The 19,912-nt window shown below is 46.1% G+C and overlaps 1 protein-coding gene across 1 annotated transcript in view; it reads right to left on the bottom strand.

Annotated features, from left to right (window-relative positions):
• The window catches only part of Usp10 (ubiquitin specific peptidase 10), a 70,151-nt gene that overhangs the window by 23,700 nt on the left and 26,539 nt on the right, over positions 1-19,912 (bottom strand). Inside the window, exons 2-4 of the mRNA XM_023705245.1 lie at positions 14,390-14,458; positions 6,882-6,942; positions 693-1,712 (exon numbers count right to left, since the gene is read on the bottom strand). Coding sequence (XP_023561013.1) covers positions 693-1,712; positions 6,882-6,942; positions 14,390-14,458 — 1,150 coding nt within the window. The remainder of the gene's footprint in view (positions 1-692; positions 1,713-6,881; positions 6,943-14,389; positions 14,459-19,912) is intronic.

The raw sequence follows: 19,912 nt of genomic DNA, 5'->3' as shown, positions 1-19,912 counted from the left end.
GCAGGCTTGGCTGCTGCTCGGGCGCGGATGAGCACGGAGCCTGCTGTAGCCCATCCCCTGCCTCGCCCTGAACAGCTTATGCATCATGCTGCTCTGCCTTCTTACCATTAATGAAGATGTGAGCTTTGGGCTGAACGTTTGTACTTTTCCTTTTTCTGTCAAGAGCCGACCGTGGTGTCCTAAAACTAAGTAAAATCCATCTATGCAACCCAGAAGTTATTAAAAAAGAAAAATGCTACATGATTCACAAGTGCTTTCTTAACAGTTTAAGAAATAAAAAAGCAGCAGTACAAAGTAAATACAAACGGACCATCGCACCAAAGGTATACAGCAGCTGTAACACAGGACAGGTTTGTTATACAGTAAAACAGTGGCACAGGATTGCTTGAACAAGAGGCAAGAAAGAGAAAGGGAATTTATAAATAGAAAAGAACTTGTAATGGAGATGGATTTTTCTTTTCCTTTTCTTAATGTAAATGTACAATACCCCTCTCCTCCCACTTGGTTGCTTCAATGTTTCGCATTAAACAATGTCTAAGACACAGGTGCTCTTTAGCCATTCCAATTCATGTCCCAGAGATCTGTCACTATGGGCACCACCTGCCACCACCGACTGAGCCCCACCTGCCTCACCACCTGCCCACTCGGCAGCTGCTGAGCTCTGTGCTCAGCCTGTACCTGGTTCACTGTACCTGCAATCTGTATGGCTACGGGGTCCTCTGATACTGGAACAAGCCCTTCTTTGACTTCAACCTGCTTTTCAGAGACCAAGGGAGATGGGGCAGGAGGGGAACACTTAGTTTCCACATATGCCACGGATGAGGAGGAAGAGGGCTTAGCATCATGAAAGAGGCTGGCCCAGGACTTGGCGGGCTGGCTAACGGGAATGGGCATGGAGCCGGCGCTGTTGGCAGGAGGGGATGCGCGTTCCAGCTTTGCTGCGTCCAACTCTATGCTCTCCACAGCATGCAGCTCCCCATTGGCAGCTGTGCCCACACCCGAGGATTCAAGTAATTGTCCGTTGGCAATGCCAAGGTTCTCAGTAGTATCGGTAGCAGCGCAGGGTGGAGCCACAGCTGTCCTTAGCAGGTGCTCTGCAGAGAAGCAGGCTTGCTCACTAAAATCAGTCCCGCGACAGCCCTCAGGCTGCCCCACGGTCCTCGAAGTGCTGTCAAGAGCTCTGGGGAAAGGACCGTCAGGCACAGTGTCACTGATAAAGTCCGTGGGGTTCTGAGGGCTGTCACAAGTCCTAGGCGAAAGTGGTGGGAGCACGTCTCCCATAAACTCTGCATCCTCAGCACCCACCCCGCTGGGGCCTGCTGAGTTGCCATGGCCATTGACCAGCGCTTCTGAGGAGGTACTCTCGTTGCCCCCGTCCTTCAGGTAACTGTAGTACCCCGGCGGCCGCTTCTTCTTCCTTTTGCGCTCCCTCTGTCCCAGGTCACCTGGGCCATTGGTGCTCTCCAGAGCCTCAGCCTCAGCATGTGAGCTGTGGGCCAGGGCTGGGCCCGCGTATGAGCGGTCGAGGGGGCTGGAGTTCACCTCCTGGTCTAGTCCATCAGGGGTCTTCTTGGAAGCTGTACAACCAAGAATGAATTCAGGGGCCTGAGGGTTCAGTGTGCTTGAAATACTGTAGCTGGGCGTTCTCGGCAGAGTGTCACTGGATTCAATTACTTCAATAACACCAAACTCAATTCTCTGATACTCTTGTCCTATTTAGAAAGAAAAAAGTTAGCAAATCTCCCACTAAGACAGCAATCTACAGACTGTAAAAGTACAAATTGTCACTTTCATCTGAAAACTGAAAAAGGACTATTTTCTTAATAAAATATTTTATTTTTATGCTGCATAATTTGCTAAAAATAAGTAATCTCTATAAAATATTTAATTAGGGATGTTAAAAACAGAAGCCTGTCCTCTTTAACTCTTTCTGGGGAATTAACAAAAATTTTCAGAAGACAAACTGAAATAAATCTGTCCTAATTAAAACCCCACTGTTCAGGGGAAGCAGACTGGGGGAAAGCACATGTTCACCTGGGTTCAATGAGGGCGCACACGGCACTCACAACTCTACTACAAGGCTTATTTTATGCTTATGAAAACAATATGCATCTTGGACAACTAAGCTTTATAAAGGTCATGGCTGAAGGACACAGAACTCGGGGCTGGACGGTTCTCTCGCTAGCACAACCTAAGTGTTGTGGCGCGAATGACCTGGAAGCCTGCGCAGACGAGGGCTGCACAGACCGTCCTAAGACAGCGCTGGAAGCAGCCCTCCCACTGCCAGTATGAGCAGCTTCTAAATGATTTCACACGGACTCGCTCATGAGTAGTGAAGACACTTCCCAAATACTGAAAGATAAATGTGGACTCTAAACATTTAAAAACTTCTCAGGAAATTTTCAGTATTTCTTCACGGTGAACAAAATCTAAGTATTTCATCCGTGCTAGCATGTATATTTTTGTCATAGTTCACATCTTCTAAATAAGACAATAGCAGAATCAGTTGTGTTTCTTCAAAAGACTTGGAACAATGTGCTATTTCACATTTGATGAAGAGGTTCTAGGTTTGAAGTTAACAAAGGGACATGTGCTTTGGGATTCATTTTTAGTGATTAACCAAAGATACCTTTAGGTGTAACGTAAGGGTCTAATCTTTTTTTTTTCAGGCACACCTTCTAAGTAAAGAATCACACTGCTGGGGCCAGTGAGGTAGGTCAGCGGTCTAAAGCACCTACTTAGGCAGCTGCAGGGCACGGTGGTCCAATCCCGGGCACCACATGCCGTGCCAGCCCTGCCCTGAGAGCTGGCAAAGAAAAAGAATCATACTGCTAAAGAATGGCCCTCTAAGGGCCAGGGAGATGGCGTGGTAGAGTAAGTGCTTCCCTGGCAAGCGCAAGGGCCCAAGTTTAATTCCCCAGTTCCACCAAAAAAAAAAAAAAAAAAAAAAAGAATGACCTTCTACTGTGGAGACCTTAATTCACTGTCCCTTGAAAGGGCCTTTAGAAGCTTTTTTTGGGGGGGAGGCACCAGTTATGTGGCACCAGTGGTCAGGAGGAGGACAGGGGACAAAACCCAAGTCTCTTGAGTCTTCATTCATTTGGACTTCACAGCTGGAACAAGAGGTCTGATGTCGTCAACAAGCGTTCTTAGAAGAGGCTAGAGGATGATGACACTGAGTAGCAAGGTGTAATCACCACGTGCTGCCACCAAAAGGGTACTGAGGGGCCGGGCAGATGTCTCAGTAAAGTAAGTGCTTCCCTGGCTTATTATAGCCAGGGATAGCCCAAGGGCCCGAGTTCAACCCCCGGTTCCACAAAAAAAAAAAAAAAAGGATACTGACTCCTCCGGACACTATTTTTTGTTTTCTTACTTCTAAAAGAATCACCAAAGAAAAGCTAACTTGTCAGTTACTACAGATACTCCTTGTTAACAACTTATTTAACAACCATTTGCTAACCTGACCGCCTTTTGGTATAGTTGTGCACATTTTGCTTATACAGCCTCAGTGACTTTTTTGTGCAGCCACACCCTGTTTATACAGCACTGCAACTTTTGCTGATTCTACTGTCCATACAGTTCCATGTTTTAGATTATAGTGCTGTACATAAGAGTTACGCAGCAGCTGGGAAGACAGCTCAGTGGAATAAGTGCTCGCCTGGCAAGCACAAGTTTCTGAGTTCGAACCCTGGTACTGCCAAAAATAAACAAAGTTATGCAAAGTAAAGCAAAGTCATCAAGTTGGCATTTCCTGTTTCTTTGTTCTGAATGTTGCAATGTACATATTATGTACAAGCACTCAGTTCGTGACCAATTCATTCAGTGACCTGGCAACAGGAGCAGAGCTTTGGTGATTAAGCGATACTGGAGTGCCTGTACCACCAGGGCAGCTGTCCGTCTTCTCCAGGCACTCCTAGTCCCTGTGTCTGGAGCTGGCCACCACCTGGGCTGAAATGAATGGCCTAAGAAGTGCTGGGGGTTGGGGTTGCCTCTGGGACCAGGGTACACTGGGAAATCACATTAAGAATGAGCATGCAATGTGCTGGGCAGCTTGTGAAGACAGATGACTGCCAACAGAGACAGGGCTTCCAGTCTCAATTCCCAATCTTATCTAGGGCATAAAATGTTTAGGAAGTGAAGAGACACAAACAAAACTTTTTTGCTCTGTCACAGCCACTTCCAAAGCATTTACCCAACACAGTGGGTACACTATTAGAAGGCAGATTCCTAGCCAGGACAGGCCCTCTCTTACAAAGAACGCTTGAAATGGACACACATGCACTGTAGGCTGGGAACTTGATAGCCCAACTGGGAGGCCAGAGCAATGAAGGAAGCCTACAACACAGCTTTCTTTGGTTGTGGTTTTCTTGTTTTGATAAACGGTCTCACTATCTATTTAGAATACTGGCCTTGCTCTTGCAGCAATCCTCCTGCCTCAGACTCCCACACCCTAGAATTACAGGTGTGCACCGCCACACCTGGCAAATGTGTCTAAACAGCCAGCTAGGTCCTGTTGACAGTAGTTTTCTTTGGGAAAGGGAATCAACTAAGCTAAAGTAGCACCCTAGGGCAGCATTTCTCAAAGGGTGCTCACTGCAATATACACAGCAGTGGCCTGAGTGGCAGGTGGGAAACTGAGATTAATTAGTAAGGCAAGATCTTTGCTTGGGAAGTTTATTTTTACTAAGTGACAGAGGAAGCCAGGGAGATGGCTCAGAAGAATTAAGTGCTTCCCTGGCAAGCGCAAGGGTCTGGGTTCAATCCCTGGTTCCAACAAAAAACAAAACAAAACAAAACAAAACAAAACAAAACAAAACACCCTAAGTGACAGGATAACAATGCAAAAGATGGGTGAGATAAAGCCATGAACATCTTTATAAAATAATTCTTCTGAGGGCCAGCCAAAAGTCCAGCAGATTAAAGGGCCAGGGATTCAGTCCCCGGGCCTGCCAAGCAGGCCCTGCCCCAGGGGCACCCTGAGACAGCAACTGAGACTGGGCGTGGTGGCCCACACCTGTGATCCTAGCTCCTGGGAGGCTGTAAACAGGCAGATCACTATGTGTCTGATGCAGTAGTGAGACCCTGAACATCTTGTAGACCCTTCCCTAAAAATACAAAAAAAAAAAAATCTGGGCACAGGAAAAGATAACCGATTTTAATCAGAAGCTAGAGGTCAGTGGAACCTAAAAGATAAGTGGATGAGACAGGGTAAGAATAAGCTTTCAGAACTGTCTAAAAAAGGGAGATGTACAAAGGTGGACGCCATAGTGAATTCCCCTTGCAGCAGCCTGCAGTAGCTGGTGCTGGTGGGCTATGGCACAACAAAGCATTTTACAGCATCCATGCAACAAATGCACTGAGGGCTCACAAGACTCTGGATACACACGGTGCAGCAGACAGACAAACAGACATCAGAAGCATGGCTGGATACAGTGTAAGACAAGGCAGTCACGATCAGACATTGAGTGGCAAGGTGCTGTGAGAGAGACAAAGGAACTAAAACACAGTGGGGTGAACCACAGAGGCTTCAGAGCAATGGTCTTCTGGTGGGCCTGTCACTGAGCATGCCGGCAGGCAACAGCCTCAGCTGCTTTCAACAGAGTAAAAGATGGACTATGGCAGAAGAGAACAGAAGATGGAGAAAGAGTCAAGAAGCAGTGATTGAAAAGGGACATAGCCTGGAAGGAGGGAAGAATGAGGGTGGAGATACAACACCCAGGACTAGGAATCACAAAGAAGGAAGTCCCAGGTAATGAAGGCTGTGGGACACCTGCAAGCACACAAGAGTGTGGCCTATGTCCAAGTGCATAGCTCAGAAGATAGCAGGGACCTGCACAGGTGCAGGAGGGGGCCAGGGCTGGACCTCAACTGGGGAAGAGGCAGCTGGGAGGCTGCATGGCTGGCTGCAGGACCCCAGAGCTTCATTTACTGTAACAGTTATCCTAAGCTGCTGTGAAATCTGCTGTCTGTTATGTTCTCCCATAGTACTGCTTCTTATAAAACTGATGTTACTAAAACAAAACAAACTGATCCTACTGTACAAAAAAGGTTTAATCTCTTTAAGCTTATATCCAAACCTAAACTGTAAATAAACTCCTCCCAAGTCTGACCACACAAAACTCAGCTTCCAAGTCCCAGGCTTCCCCAGAAGACATTTCCCCCCAGCTACTCTGCAGCCCACAAGGGCCCTTCCTATAAGCCAGACTGCCCGGGCACGTCAGTGCTGGAGTGCACATAGCACACCAATGGCTATGCCTCAATACGCACCAGCCAGCCCAGCAGTCCACCCAGCCCAGGGGAGTCACCTGAATTCCCCAGAGGCCTGTGACAGATGGGATGAGAGTGTAAGCTTTTTGGCAGACGAGGGCAGTTCAGCTTGTCCTGAGGGCAGGGCTAGCACAGCATGTGGTGCCAGGGATCGAACTACAGTTCCTTGCACCTGCCTAGTTTGCCTACACAGGTGCTTTAGACCGTTAAGCTATCTCGCCAGACTAGAGTGTAAACTGTGAAAAGGAGAGCCCTCAGCTGCTCAGGTGCAAGGAGCACGCAGCTCCAGGCTAGCCATCCTGGGCCCAGGCAGTGCAGCAACAAGATAGCCCCTTCAGAGCGTGCACTCGTGGCCATGTCAAGGGCGGCAAGTGACATACCTATAGCACTGAGAACTGCTAAGAAAGAACAATTTGCTGAATCTCACTGCCTGACACTTTCGAGGTAGAGAGCAAACCCAACAGAGTGCTCCAGAGATTAAATCTACTACAGTGTACTGCAAGAACTCCAAGCTGGAAGGAAATGCTTTCAAAATCTGAGCCAAGAGAAAGCCATCTGTTGGCAGCCTGCCCACCCAGCAGCTCTCAGTGAGGGAGGAAGAGAGACCAGCTTACCATCAGGCAGTTCGTCCGCAGCCTGAGTGCCACACAGAGCTGTTCCGCTGTACGGAGGGAGCTGCACAGGGAATTGGAAAACACATTTCAATACAACAGAACATTAACACACAACATGTGCTACTGCATCTAGATGACTCTGCATTAAAACTCAACTCAAGCAGCTTTTTCTCAGGACATTTCTGTTACCAGAATGGCACGCAGAGAGTCAGGAAACAGCATTATCTTCATTACCCTGAGGGGATAACCACTAAAGGACTGCAGTCCAACATTCACCATTGTTACACAGGTTGAAAATAAGGCTAAGGAAATAACCTCCATAGGTGCAAGAATCAGTTCCTTCTCGGCTGCTGTGGTGGAGCCGACTCTGGTCTGCCCACTAGTGGCCACCTGCACTTCCTGTTCACCATCAGGGCCTGGCAGGTCAGAAGGGAGAGCCCTCCAGGAGAAGAGGTCTCAGAACTGAGACTCCCTATCCAACACCATGTCCTAAAATAACGGAATTAATACTTAACATCACAGTTCTGGTTTGGAAGAGAGAAGACAAATAGCACAAGTCTGGCTTCTTTGTAAAAAGCGGAAGTTCTGTGAAATTCTCAAATACTTCTCCCTCCTAGCCATTTCATATTTATTCAAGAGCTGAGAATACCTGATGTGGACATATTTGGCATGAGAAAAGAGATAAAGTAAACAGAAAATTTTTGCTATCTGAAGGCAACAAAAACAGCACAACACCTTGGGGTAGCATTTCTCCAGGCCAGGCAATTCTCAAGCCTGCTGAGGCTTAGAAACTACTGTTTTATGAACTTCCAGCAAGACACTGCAATCATTATAAATATAAGAGCTTATCTTCCCAATAACCCCTTAAATTTTCCTGAGAACTAAAGCAAACCAGAAGCTAAGAAAAACAAGAACAGTAATTGGCAAAGAACCCAGGCCTCAGTACTTGGAGCTACACGTTTCTCCCACCAGGGGACAGTCCACATAGGAGGGACACTGGATCACAGGGCTGTTGACCGTGGTTTCCACCCCACCTGGCTGGCAGCGTGGCCCTCACAGCGCAAACCAAAGCAGCAAGGGCAGCACCTGCGAGGGCAGCATCATAGGTGTCTGGGGAGCACAATGCACAACTCGTGCTGGCACTAGAAAGCCTGTGCTTCCAGTCACAACACTCTGGGCCTTAGAGATAGACATCTATTCTGAGGCACAAAAAAGGGGCTGAGGGGCTGAGGAGATAGCTCAGTGTAATAAGCACTTCCCTGGCAAGTGCAAGGGCTGGAGTTCAATCCCCAGTTACACACACACACACACACACACACACACACAAAGGGTCTGAATGGACTCTGCTTACACAGAAATCATTGTAACATCAAGAAACACTCTTAATTTAAAAAAAAAATCAGACACCCTAAATTTAAAGGCCTGATCCAAAACTGGGCATCTGAGATGAATCCACACTTCTCAGATGAAGAGATATAAAGGGCAAATGAATACATGAAAAAGTGCTCAATATCACCGGTCATTTGAGAAATATAAGTTAAAACAACACTGAGATTCCATCTCATCCCAGAAAGAATGGCTGTTATCAAGAAATGAACAGGACCAGCCAGGTAGCTCAGTGGATTAAAGCACCTACTTAGGCAGATGCAAGGGCCAGGATCCCCAGCCTGCTGTGCCAGCCCTGCCCCTGGGGTGTGCTGAGATGTGCCTGATCCTGGGCAAGGTGGCACATGCCTATAACCCCAGTACTTGAGAGGCTGAAAAACAGGAAGGTTATGGTTAACCTGCCTCAGGCATTTCATTACAGCAATGAAAAACTAACCAGACAACACTGACCAGAAATGCAGACCCAGGATACGGCAGCACCCATGCTGAGCCACAGACACCACTGCTGCTGAATTCAACACCTCAGGAAGGAGGGGTCCTGCTCCCACAGTTACCAGACAGAAGAAGCCAATGTTCAAGGGACGATGGTGTGTCTGAATTTCCTTCTGGAGCTGGTACTGTTTCACCCTGCACTGAAAGGATCCCACAGCCAGAGAAATAGCTCAGTGGAATAAGTGTGCCTGGCAAGCACAAGTTCCTGAGTTCAGTCCCTGGTACCACCAAAAAATAAAAATAAAGGACCCTATGAACCAAGGCTCCCTACCTTGTTTTTCTTTTTTTTTTTTTTTTCAGTACTGGGGATCAAACTCCAGACCCTGTGCATGCCAGGCAGACACTTAGGCCGCTGAGCTGTCTCCCCAGCCCCTTTTGTTCTGTTTTGAGGCAGGGTCTTTTTATATGTTCCAGGCTGGCCTTGGAATTACTATGTACCCCAAGCTGGCCCCAAATTCAAGGCAATCCTTTTGCCTCAGCCTCCCAAGTTCTGGGGTTACAGGCGTGCTTCACATGCCTACTAGGACTTCCTACTCTTGAAATCCCCCTTGAACGCCAAATTGAGATCTGTCTTAACTGCAGTCTTAATTAACCCCTGTATACATGGGCACATGCACACTTTCTCAGCACAGCCAGACACCTACAGGATGTGTGTACTATATTCCCTTGCATTTATTTATCCATTTACAAATAGCTGAGATATGTGTGCCTTCAGTAGAGAGTCTGGGTATTTTGGAATACTGAGCATTTCCTCCTTAAGTATCAATGGCGATATCATTAGCTGAGGCCCCACATACTTATTAAATAAGTTGACCGCACCTTTTTGCATTGGAGAAATTCATTTTTAAATTACCCTGGCTTATACACTACACCACAGCTCTAGAAAAGGTATCAGTTGCCTTTAAAAATTAATACTTAGGAGCGAGGGAGATAGCTCAGTAGCATAAGTGCTCGCCTGGCAAGCGCAGGGTCCTGAGTTCAATCCCTGGTACTGGAAAAATAAAATCATACCAATATTTAAGAATGTGTACAGAAATTGCCTAATTTTGTTTTAATTGTTACATTACTGGCTAGCCTTCCTTGCCAGGGGCAAGTTTTCTAACACAAAAACTAAAACACAAAAAGCTCTGAGCTGCCAGGAGCAAGGCTTCTGCAGGAATGCAGAACGCTTTTGTATTCTAACATCCTATCTTTCTTAATTCTGGGTGAATAGTTCTTGGCTTCATGCAGGAAAATAAATGCCTTATCAAATTCCCAATAGCAAAAAAAGTACATAAATAGGGCTAGATCAGTGATGGCAAACCCTGTAGTTTTCAAAGAGATAAACAGCCCATTGCACACAGGTGCCACAGGTGCCCACAGCTGGGCTGGATTCTGCATGCCACAAGGAGAAACCCTGCATGTGGAGCCTGGGGCCAGCGGAGGAGACACAAGGCCTTGCAAACAACTGGTGACGCAGTGAAGTGCAAAACCACGACTCACCCATAGCCCCAACCCAGCCAGGCACCCCTAGGAAATACACACCCCTGAAAGAGATACCCAAATTACAATACTAAGAACTCAATCCAATTATGCTAGTCTGTTTGCCTTTGGGGAACAGATATTTGCTGTGCCCCCTCAAACTTCAATGCATGCTCAAAACACAAGAAAAAATTTAGGCATGTTGGTTTCTTTCGCTAGGTACGCGCACGCGCACACACACACACACACACACACACACACACAATCCTCACTGTAGTTCAAGTCAGCCTTGAAACCACTATGCATAGTCCAGGCTGGCCTCAAACTTGGGGTGAAATTCCTGCTTCCTGCCTCAGCTTCCCAAGAGCTGGGATGCAGGTGTATACCACCTTGACCAGCTATACTAAGATTTCTAAACTAGAAATGATTTATTGGTGACTACCACTAGTTCTCCAAATAAAAGGCTTGGTCTGACTTTACATGCACCATTCATATCTACTGTCCTGACTTGTCACAATCCAGGTATCAGACGAGATGTCAGCTGACTCCCTAACATCTCTGTAAAGTCAATAAGCAGACTCCATTTTCAAATGGGGTAGGGTCAGAAATACAGCTCAGGGGTGCAGTGCCCGACTGGCAAGCATGAGTCCTGAGTTTGATTCCCAGTACCCAAAAACAAAAGAATGAAAACTGAAATGGGGGGAAAGGCACAAGAGGAAAGAGGCAAGAAGAAGTGAGAGAAAACACACAGGAAGCTAGTGAGATGGTAGAGGGGTGACTTCAGGTCTTCGGACTACAAACATAGTGCATTTCTACCTTCCTATCAGATAAAAATCCAAGGGCTGGGCTTGGAGATAGCTCAGGAGATTAAGGGCTTGCCTGACAAGCACAAGGTCAATTCCCAGTACCGAAAAGAGAGAGAGAGAGAGAGAGAGAGAGAGAGAGAGAGAGAGAGAGAGAATGATGAATGAATATCCAGCAGGTCTTGAGATCTTTTAAACCCTTAATCACAAAGAAGAGTGTACTTTCGCCGTTTCTGGAAAGTGCTGCCACACACTCCCATGATTCAAAGGATCACAATACCCAATTGAACTCTTACCTTTTCCTGCCCAGACTCCCAGATCCCTTAACATAACAGTAACAATAGTTACAAGAGATGGCAATGACAATGAACTAAATGTATTCATTTTCCATAGACTTTAGCCCCACACAGTAGCTCAGTGGGACCCCCAGGCCTAGCCTCTGATCCAACTCCAAGGGTGAGCTCCCCCTGCTCATTTTGCCTAGTACAAAAACTTTTCTTTTTTGGCGGAACTGGGGGTTGAACTCAGGCACTTGTGCCTGGCAAACACTTATTCTACTGAGCCATCTCACTGCCCCCTACAGAAACTATTAAAAAGCTCCTTACGCACCATTAAAAGTTAACTAGGAGCCTGCAATCCCAGTGCTTGGGAGGCTAAGGCAGGAAAATAGCTCAAAATTTGAAGCCAGCCTGGCTAAAACGTGAGTTCAAGGCTACCCTGAACTGCATAGTGAAACCCTACCGTAAAAAAACAAAGCCTAGGGCCAGTGAGATGGCTCACTAGAATAAACGCTTCACTGGCCAAGTGCAAGGGTCTGAGTTCAATCCCCATTTCTGCCAAAAAAAAAAAAAAAAAAAAAAAGACAAAGCCTGAGTGTTAGTGGCACATGCCTTTTATCACAGCACCAAGTTTGGGAAGCTGAAGCAGGAGGGTTGTAAGTTTGAGTACTGCCTTGGTAACAGCATAACACTGTCTCAAAAAGAAAGTTGGGCAGGGACTCAGTGGTAGAATACTTGCCTACATGCACAAACTCCTAGGTTTCAAAAAACATTAAGATTTTACTGAATACACACTTTTCTCTTTTCCCCCTTTTTGCATTTTCAATAGTTTCACAGCTGAAATATGAAGTTGAGCAGGGCATGATGGCCCATGACTATAATTCTAGCCTTCAAAGGCAGAGATAAGAGGTTTGCCACAAGTTCATGGCCAGCATGAACCAGGGAGTAAGATCCTGTCTGAAAAAGAAAAAGGGGGGAGGTTCAAGTTGCACTGGCTCGAACCCAGATACAGCTGCCAAACAAGAAATGCCCTGAAGGCATGTTTAGGTCTCCCCCGCAAAAAAAAAATCCTTCTGCAAAAAGAAAAAGGGGGGCCGGGGAGGTGGCTCAGCAGAATAAGCACTGGCCTGGCAAGCGCAAGGGCCTGAGTTCAATCCCCGGTTCAGCCAAAAAGTAAAAAAAATAAAATAAAGAAAAAGAAAAAGGACAACAAAAGAAATATACATTGGAAAAATGTCCCAGGTAAGTTTTTTTTGTTTTGTTTTTTGTGGGGTTTTTCTGTATTTTAGGGAAGGGTCTACAGGGTGTTCAGGGTCTCACTACTAGATCGGACTCATAGTGATCTACCTGTTTACAGCCTCCCAAGAGCTGGGATTATAGGAGCAGGCTACCACGCCCAGTCTTGTAAGTTTTTAATTTAGCTAAAAGCAAATGTTCTGAAAGAGCTGGGGTAGGGGTGTGGCACCCCTGCCAGTGTCCCCAAGACTTGGGATTCCAGGCCCAGCACTGCAAGAGGAGAAACCTAAATGAATAACAAAATGATGTTTAGGAAAACTCATGATCTTGATGGCACTAACTGTTCTACAAACTTGCAATTGAAGTCTAATTCCCTGCAAATGTCACTAAGGGTTTTCACATGGGTGTGCTGATCACATATTCATGACAGACAAGGAAAGACCTTTGTGCTCAAGGGTCTGCAAAGCAGGTGAGTGCTCCCAGAGGCCAAGCTAGCACCAGGCCACAGACACGTGTGTGAGCTCAGAATAGGCACCAGAGCCAGCAGGAACAGCGACGCCGCATCCTCTGACAGGGCTGGAGGGACCCCAGACAACATGCTAGGGTCACAGGGAAGTGGAGCAGGCGCCACACTCGCTCACTCTTGCACACACACACACACGCATGCACACACACACCAGGGCCTCTACTTTACCTGTGTCACACACTAAAAAAATTTTATTCTTTCAAGAAAGGGAAATTTCTAAATGATATTTTTTTGAAAACTAAAAATACAGAAAAATCAATACATCTGACTTTAAAGTTAAAAATGTAAGGGCCAGCAAGATAGCTCAGTGGACAAAGCACCTGCTTCGGCAAGTGCAGGGACCAGGGTTCAATCCCCAGTGCCACATGTGCACTGAGCCAGCAAATGAGTCCAGGCATGGTACCACATGCCTGTAATATCAGCATTGGGGAGGCTGAAAACAGGAGGAGTCCAAGCCATGTAGTAAGAACCTGTACCAAATACATAAATGAAAAAATAAGGTTAAAGTTCTATTCCCTTTGACCAGCAAAACACCTACTATAGTGCAGCAAATATAAAGTTTAAGAGCCCTCATGCTAAAAATAACTATAATAGGTGCTGGGGAGATAGCTCAGTAGAATAAGTGCTTGCCTGGCAAGCGCGAGGCCCTGAGTTCAATTCCCGGTACCAAAAAGGAAAGAATAACAAATTTACAAGCAGGAAGAAAATAACAGTTCAAAATAAATACAAGAGTATGACTACAGTGTATCATCTAGCTGGCCTTTTCTTGATTCAGAGTCCTGCTATGCAGTTCAGATTTGCAGTAATCCTCCTGTGTCAGTCTCTCCAGCACTGGGATTACAGAGTGCATCACCATGCACGGTTTTGGGGCTGGCATGGCATGCAGTCCCAGGAATCAAACCCAGGCCCTTCAGCTTATCAGGCAAGCGCCACTGCAGAGCTATCCTCCCAGCCTCTTAGCTGGCCTTTTAAAGGTATGAGTCTCCCGGTGGTCCTTGGTCTGGTCTGGTCCAGTCCAGTCTGAGTAGTGCAAGATGAACACCACAGCCAGGAGCATACCCACAGATGTGGTGGAGCTGTGCACTCTGGGAAGAAGGGGGTGAGGTGGCAGAGCTAACACTGGCATCCATTGTGTCAATGAGGAGCTAATTTATCTTTTAAAAGTGTAAGGCAATTAGGGTACTAGCTGATAGGTTCAGGGCATTTCTAGATCAGGTCCTGTACTTTTCTACATATCAGAATTCTTCATTAAAAAAAAATTTAGCAAGTTAAATGGAAGCATAACCATAAATACATCTCCTGTATTCACTGAAAGTTTTGTCTTACCTCAACTGAAGAGCGAGGGGTCACAAAGAACTGATTGAATTCATCAGGGCTAAAATCTCCAAAAACATACTGGAAAAAAAAAAAAAAAAAAGAGTCATTCATCACATAAAATAAACAAATCATTCATGTTCCCCAAAACACTATGCATTGTAACAACCCTATGAAGCACTCAGGCCAGGAACTCCAGAGTCTTTTCTTGATCAAACCCCAAGGCACTCCACTGACATATGTAAGGGTAGTACTGTACAATCAGAAAAACAAAACACCCTTCTCCATAAATTGTGGGAGAACACTCTGAAACTTACAAAGTTTATTTTAAAATGTCAGTTGTTGTAACAAGCCTGTAAGCCCTACATGGGAGAGAAAGGGGCTGACCCTTAGGGCTACTTCCTTTCAGTCTTCCCTGCCAAAGCAACAGGCTGAGGAAAGGCAGAAAACAAGGCACGGACAGGAAGCCGGGGAAATGCAAGAGGGGAGCTCAGCATTCAGATTAATGCTCTTTAAATATAGGTGCAGCTGGGCCATGGCAATAGCTCAGCAGTCTAGTGTCTGCCTGGCCAGCGCAAGGAGCCAGGTGTGACCCCCAGTACCGCATGCCGTGCTGGCCACCAAAACAGGGTGTGGTAGCTAGGCAACTGCTCCACCCCCTGGTCACACACATCCACAGCCCTACATATGTGATTTATTTTGAAAATGCACTGAAACATGATGCACAGACATACACACTGGATAAAGCATAGCCCTGACTGTACACAACTCTGAATGTAATCCTGGGAAAACTGTGAGAGGAAGAGTCTGCTAAGTGCCTGCAGTTGGGAAAGCCCATGCTGCCCAGTCAGTGAGGACTGCCTTCCCCGACAATCAGTTGGGGACAAGGGAGCAGGGCTGTTGGGCTCACAACAGCGTACCCCACCCCCACCCCAAGGTCACAACAGCGTACCCCACCCCAAGGGCACTCACACGACTCACCCACTGGGGCTTGTAGAAAGCAAAGAAGGGGAGGGCTACAGGAGAAAAGGAAGCAGAAACACTAAACACAGGCTGTCCTAAGAGGAGTACTAGAAAGCAGCCAAGTGTGCAATTTAGCCTACTACATTTAAAACACGGAGGGAGACAACCCACTCGGGCCCCCTTCTGTCCCTCTCTCAGACAGATGCTTTCTTTCCCCCAATAAATATATTGTACTCTTAACCTCCATTTGTTCCTTAAATTCATTCTTCAGTTTTAGAGAACACAAACTCATCCCAGGTACTTTTAAGGCTGGAAGTTTCATTTTTCCCCTATATCATTTGGAGTTCATCCACCGAGATCATTGGAGGGGGGTATGAGTGTGCTTTCCTTTTATAGATTCCTCCAATAAATATATTCTACTCTTTTTTTTTTAATTTATTTATTAGAGAGAGAGAGAGAGAGAGAGAGAGAGAGAGAGAGAGAGAGAGAGAGAGAGAGAGAGAGGGGCCAGCTCAGCCCACCAGGGGGCAGGGCTGGCTGGCATGTGGTGCTGGGGATTGAACCGTGGTCCCTGATGCTTTTGCTAAGCTTGTTCTAAGTAGGTGCTTTAGACCACTGAGCCATCTCTCCAGCCCATATATTCTACTCTTAAAAAAAAAAACATTGAATTTAAAAACTCAACAGGTTTTAATAGCAGAATCAACAAAACTATGAAGCAATGGGGCAGTATTTTGAAAATTTATGAAGGGTTGGCCAAATAGCTCAGTGGACTAAAGCGCCTGCATGCAGGTGCAGGGGGCGTGGGGTGCAGGGCAGTGGGGTGTAGGGGGGTGGGGTACGGTGGGGATGGGGGTAGGGGGTTCGATCCCTGGGCCTGCAGGGCCAGCCCTGCCCCTGGGGGTGTGGTGAGACAGCAATTAAGGCTGGGTGTGGTGGGGCGCACCTGTAAGCCCAGCTCTTAGGAGGCTATAAACAGATGGATCACTTCGAGTCTGATCTAGTAGTGAGACCCTGAATACCCTGTAGAGCCTTCCCTAAAATACAAAAAAAAAGAGAAAGTTCATGAAAAAAGTACTTTGTTCCTAGAGTATTCTTCCCACAGAGTTCTAGTCCACAGTTAGATGATTACTCAAATGCAAAAGAGGAAACACCACTCTCTGGGGCTGGGGATACAGCTCTGTGGTAGGACACTGTGTACAGCAGCAGTGAGGCCTGGATTTCATCTCCAGCATCAGAAGGAAAGTAACATTCCCAGATACAGATGCATCTTTTTTTTTTGGAGAAGAGCAGCCCTCATTATAAATCCTAGGAAATGAGTGCAAGAGACATAAGCACAGTGAAGAATGAGGAAAAAATCTAAGAAACACGTCATACAGTAGCTGTGAAGTTAAATGTTAATAATCACTCATCAGATATTATGTTTTACTTAATGCTAATAGAAGAAATGCTGTAGGGGTGGTCAGACAGCTCAGTGGACTAAAGCGCCTGCTTAGGCAGGCGCAGAGACTGGGGTTCAATCCCCAGTGTGCCTTGCCAGTGCTGGTCCCGCCCTTGGATCACGAATGAGACTAGGCATGGTGGTGCAAGCCTGTAATCCCAGTGCTTGGGAGGCTGATCTGTATAGTGAGACCCTGTAATAAATAAATAAATATATATATATATGTATATATAATGTTCTATGTAAAGCTCATCTCCTGAGCAAAAAAAATACTGCTTCAATTAAAAATGTAGGGAACATACTATGTACAGATGACTAGATGGACATAGTGGCTCACACGTGGAATCCCAGCACTTAGAATGCTGAGACAGGAGGATTTCCACAACCTCAAGGCCAGCCTGGGTTAAGCAGTGAGTTCAAGGCCAGTCTGGATTATATAATGAGGCCCTGTCATGTAACAAAATAGACATGTGGGCATGAGAGCGTGTGGGAACACAGGTAACAACTAGAATATTCTATAACTACCTAGTTTTTTTATTTGTAAAGTATTATTTGAAAAAAGTCTGTTGTAGATTTTAAGTGTGTTTTTATTACAACTTTACCTTAATCTTTATAGGGAATGGCCTCTTCAATCTGATCACAAAGCTTGGGGGGGAGGATAAGAGAAAGTTTCACTGGCAGAAAAGTGTAAAAGGGTGAGAAATAGCAAGTGTATTTGTGTTCGTATAAAGATACTGGAGAAAGTGCGCTCAAGGCCAGCCGGAACTTCACAGCAAGATCCTCTTTCAAAAAGGAAAAAAAAAAAAAAGAGAGATCCTTGAAGGATAAAAATGGGACATGCCTGCAGTGGCAGATAGGTGGTCCTATTCTTCATGTGGTCCTGAGATCCTCAGCTACCCAGAGGCTCAGGAAAGATCAAGTTTGGGGGGGCGGGGAGATGGCTCAGTAGAATAAAAAAGCTTCCCTGGCAAGCGCAAGGGCCTGAGTTCAATTGCCGGTTCCGCAAAAAAAAAAAAAAAAAAAAGGCGAGGGTCGGGTGGCGCTGGGAGGCTGAGGCGGAAAAATCACTGTGAGTCCAAGGCCAACAGTGAGTTGAAGTACAACCTGAACTGCATAGTGAAATCTTTTCAGGACAGGATAGAAGAAAGAGGCTGATGTGGTTCAAGGGTAGTGTGCTTGCCTTGTGTGAATGAGGAAGGGAGAGGGGAAGCTGGCAGTACAGCTCAGTGGCACTGTGCCTGCCTGGCAAGCACCAGTTCCTAAGTTCAGTTCCCTACCACCACCACCACCCAGAGAGAGGAGAAGGACTGACAGACACTGGCTGAAGAGGGATGATGATTTATTTTCTTGTGTGTGGACTGAGTGAGTGTGGATAGGAGTGGAGAATTCCTTACTGTCTTTTTTCAGACATCTCATGTTTGAATTATATAGTTTACTCAAACAATTATAAAGCTTCAGTGCAAAGAACACTTAATAACCCCTCAAATACACCATTCACACAGACCTCATTTTGCACAGGTTAGTGTTACTATCTCACCGAGGACAGTGCACGACTTGAGGATGTTTAACCCACAAGAGCGAGCACAAGCAACTTCCCATCAAGTATGGAATGCTAAGATACTACTTAACACGTGGCCACCGACCAGCCAGAGCTGTCTAAACCCAGCCGCGCTCTATACCAACACAAAAACTCAAGGAAGTGGACAGGAACCACAGCCTCCTGCCATCAGCAGACCTATTTTCAATCCCCAAGTTTTATCTCACCCCCACCGAACTGAACTGAGCCTTTTAACTTGGTAACCAAGGGACTGCTCAGAAGAAAGGCAGCGGTGCAGCGGCACAGCTCTTCACGGGGCTCTCTGGAGGAGCCTTGCTTAGGACTTCCTCCCCTGTGGGACAGAGGGCTGCGCGGCGATCTTTCAAAGCCACAGAATCCCACATCTTCCACGCACATATCTGTGCTGATGTTGCTAGATCATGATGCAACACAGTAACTGCATGTAAAAGCACACCTGATATCCAGGGGTTCATTTTCAAATGTCAAGAACAGTGAAGTCATTGAGATCTCAGCCTGGGAAATCTCAAGAATAAAAGGGTTGGGGCCAGGGATGGCTCAGTAGAACAAGCGCTTCCCTGGCAAGTGCAAAGGCCGGAGTTCAATCCCCGGTTTCGCAAAAAAAAAAAAAATAGAATTAAAGGGTTGTCATACACATTTTTAAAAGTTATAAATGTTAGACTGGGCATGGTGGTGTGCACCTATAATCCCAGTTCTTGAGAGACTGTAAACAGGCGGATCACTACTGAATCCGATCTAGTAGTGACACCCCGAAAACACCCTGTAGACCCCTCCCTAAAATACAAAAAAAAAAAGTTATAAATGTTTCTTTTTAGGCAAAGTAATACCTATTTAGTAACCATTCAAACATCCTTCTGGAACTACACCATGAAGCATCCCTATCAACTGGAGGGCTATACCCATCATTCCTGCATTCAAGAAGCCATAAGCATCACTCTATTTCAGAAAGCATCCTGAATCATGAGGAGGAGGCATTCATTATCAACACTGCTCCAAAAAGGCAAACAGGGACAGTGCTTGTAAGTTATGGTTTAAACTTATGGGAGGGAGGGAGTATTAGGGGAGTGGGGATGAATTTTTATATGCTGATAAAACCAGAAAAGTAAAGTTCAAACATTTTTTCAAAAACAAATTTTGGGGCCAGGGAGATGGCTCAGTAGAATAAGCGTTTCCCTGGCAAGTACAAGGGCCTGAGTTCAATCCCCAGTTCCGGGGTGGGAAAAAAATCGGTTATAGACACAAACTATACCACTCTGCCATTTTAGTTGTATTTGCCTAAAATAGTATTTGACTAGAAGTTGAAGCACGTTTTATGACACTGAAAAGTTTGTCAAGGAAATTCAAGACAGACAACTGTTATTTAAAAGTTCACTTTGCAGCCCATGGTGGCACATGTCTGTAACCTCAGCACTCAGGAGTGAGGCAGGAGAGTCACCTCAAGTTCTAGGCCCAGCCTGGGGGAAGGGAAGAGAGAGAGAAGGATGGAAGGGAAGGAGGAAGGGGCGGGGGTTGGAAGTGGGAAGGGCAGGGAAGGGAAGGGAGAAATTGAGAGGAGGAG

The sequence above is a fragment of the Octodon degus genome, unplaced genomic scaffold (assembly GCF_000260255.1).
Source record: "Octodon degus isolate 3935 unplaced genomic scaffold, OctDeg1.0 scaffold00215, whole genome shotgun sequence".
Classification (NCBI taxonomy): domain Eukaryota; kingdom Metazoa; phylum Chordata; class Mammalia; order Rodentia; family Octodontidae; genus Octodon; species Octodon degus.
This window is presented reverse-complemented; position numbering and strand designations above follow the sequence as displayed.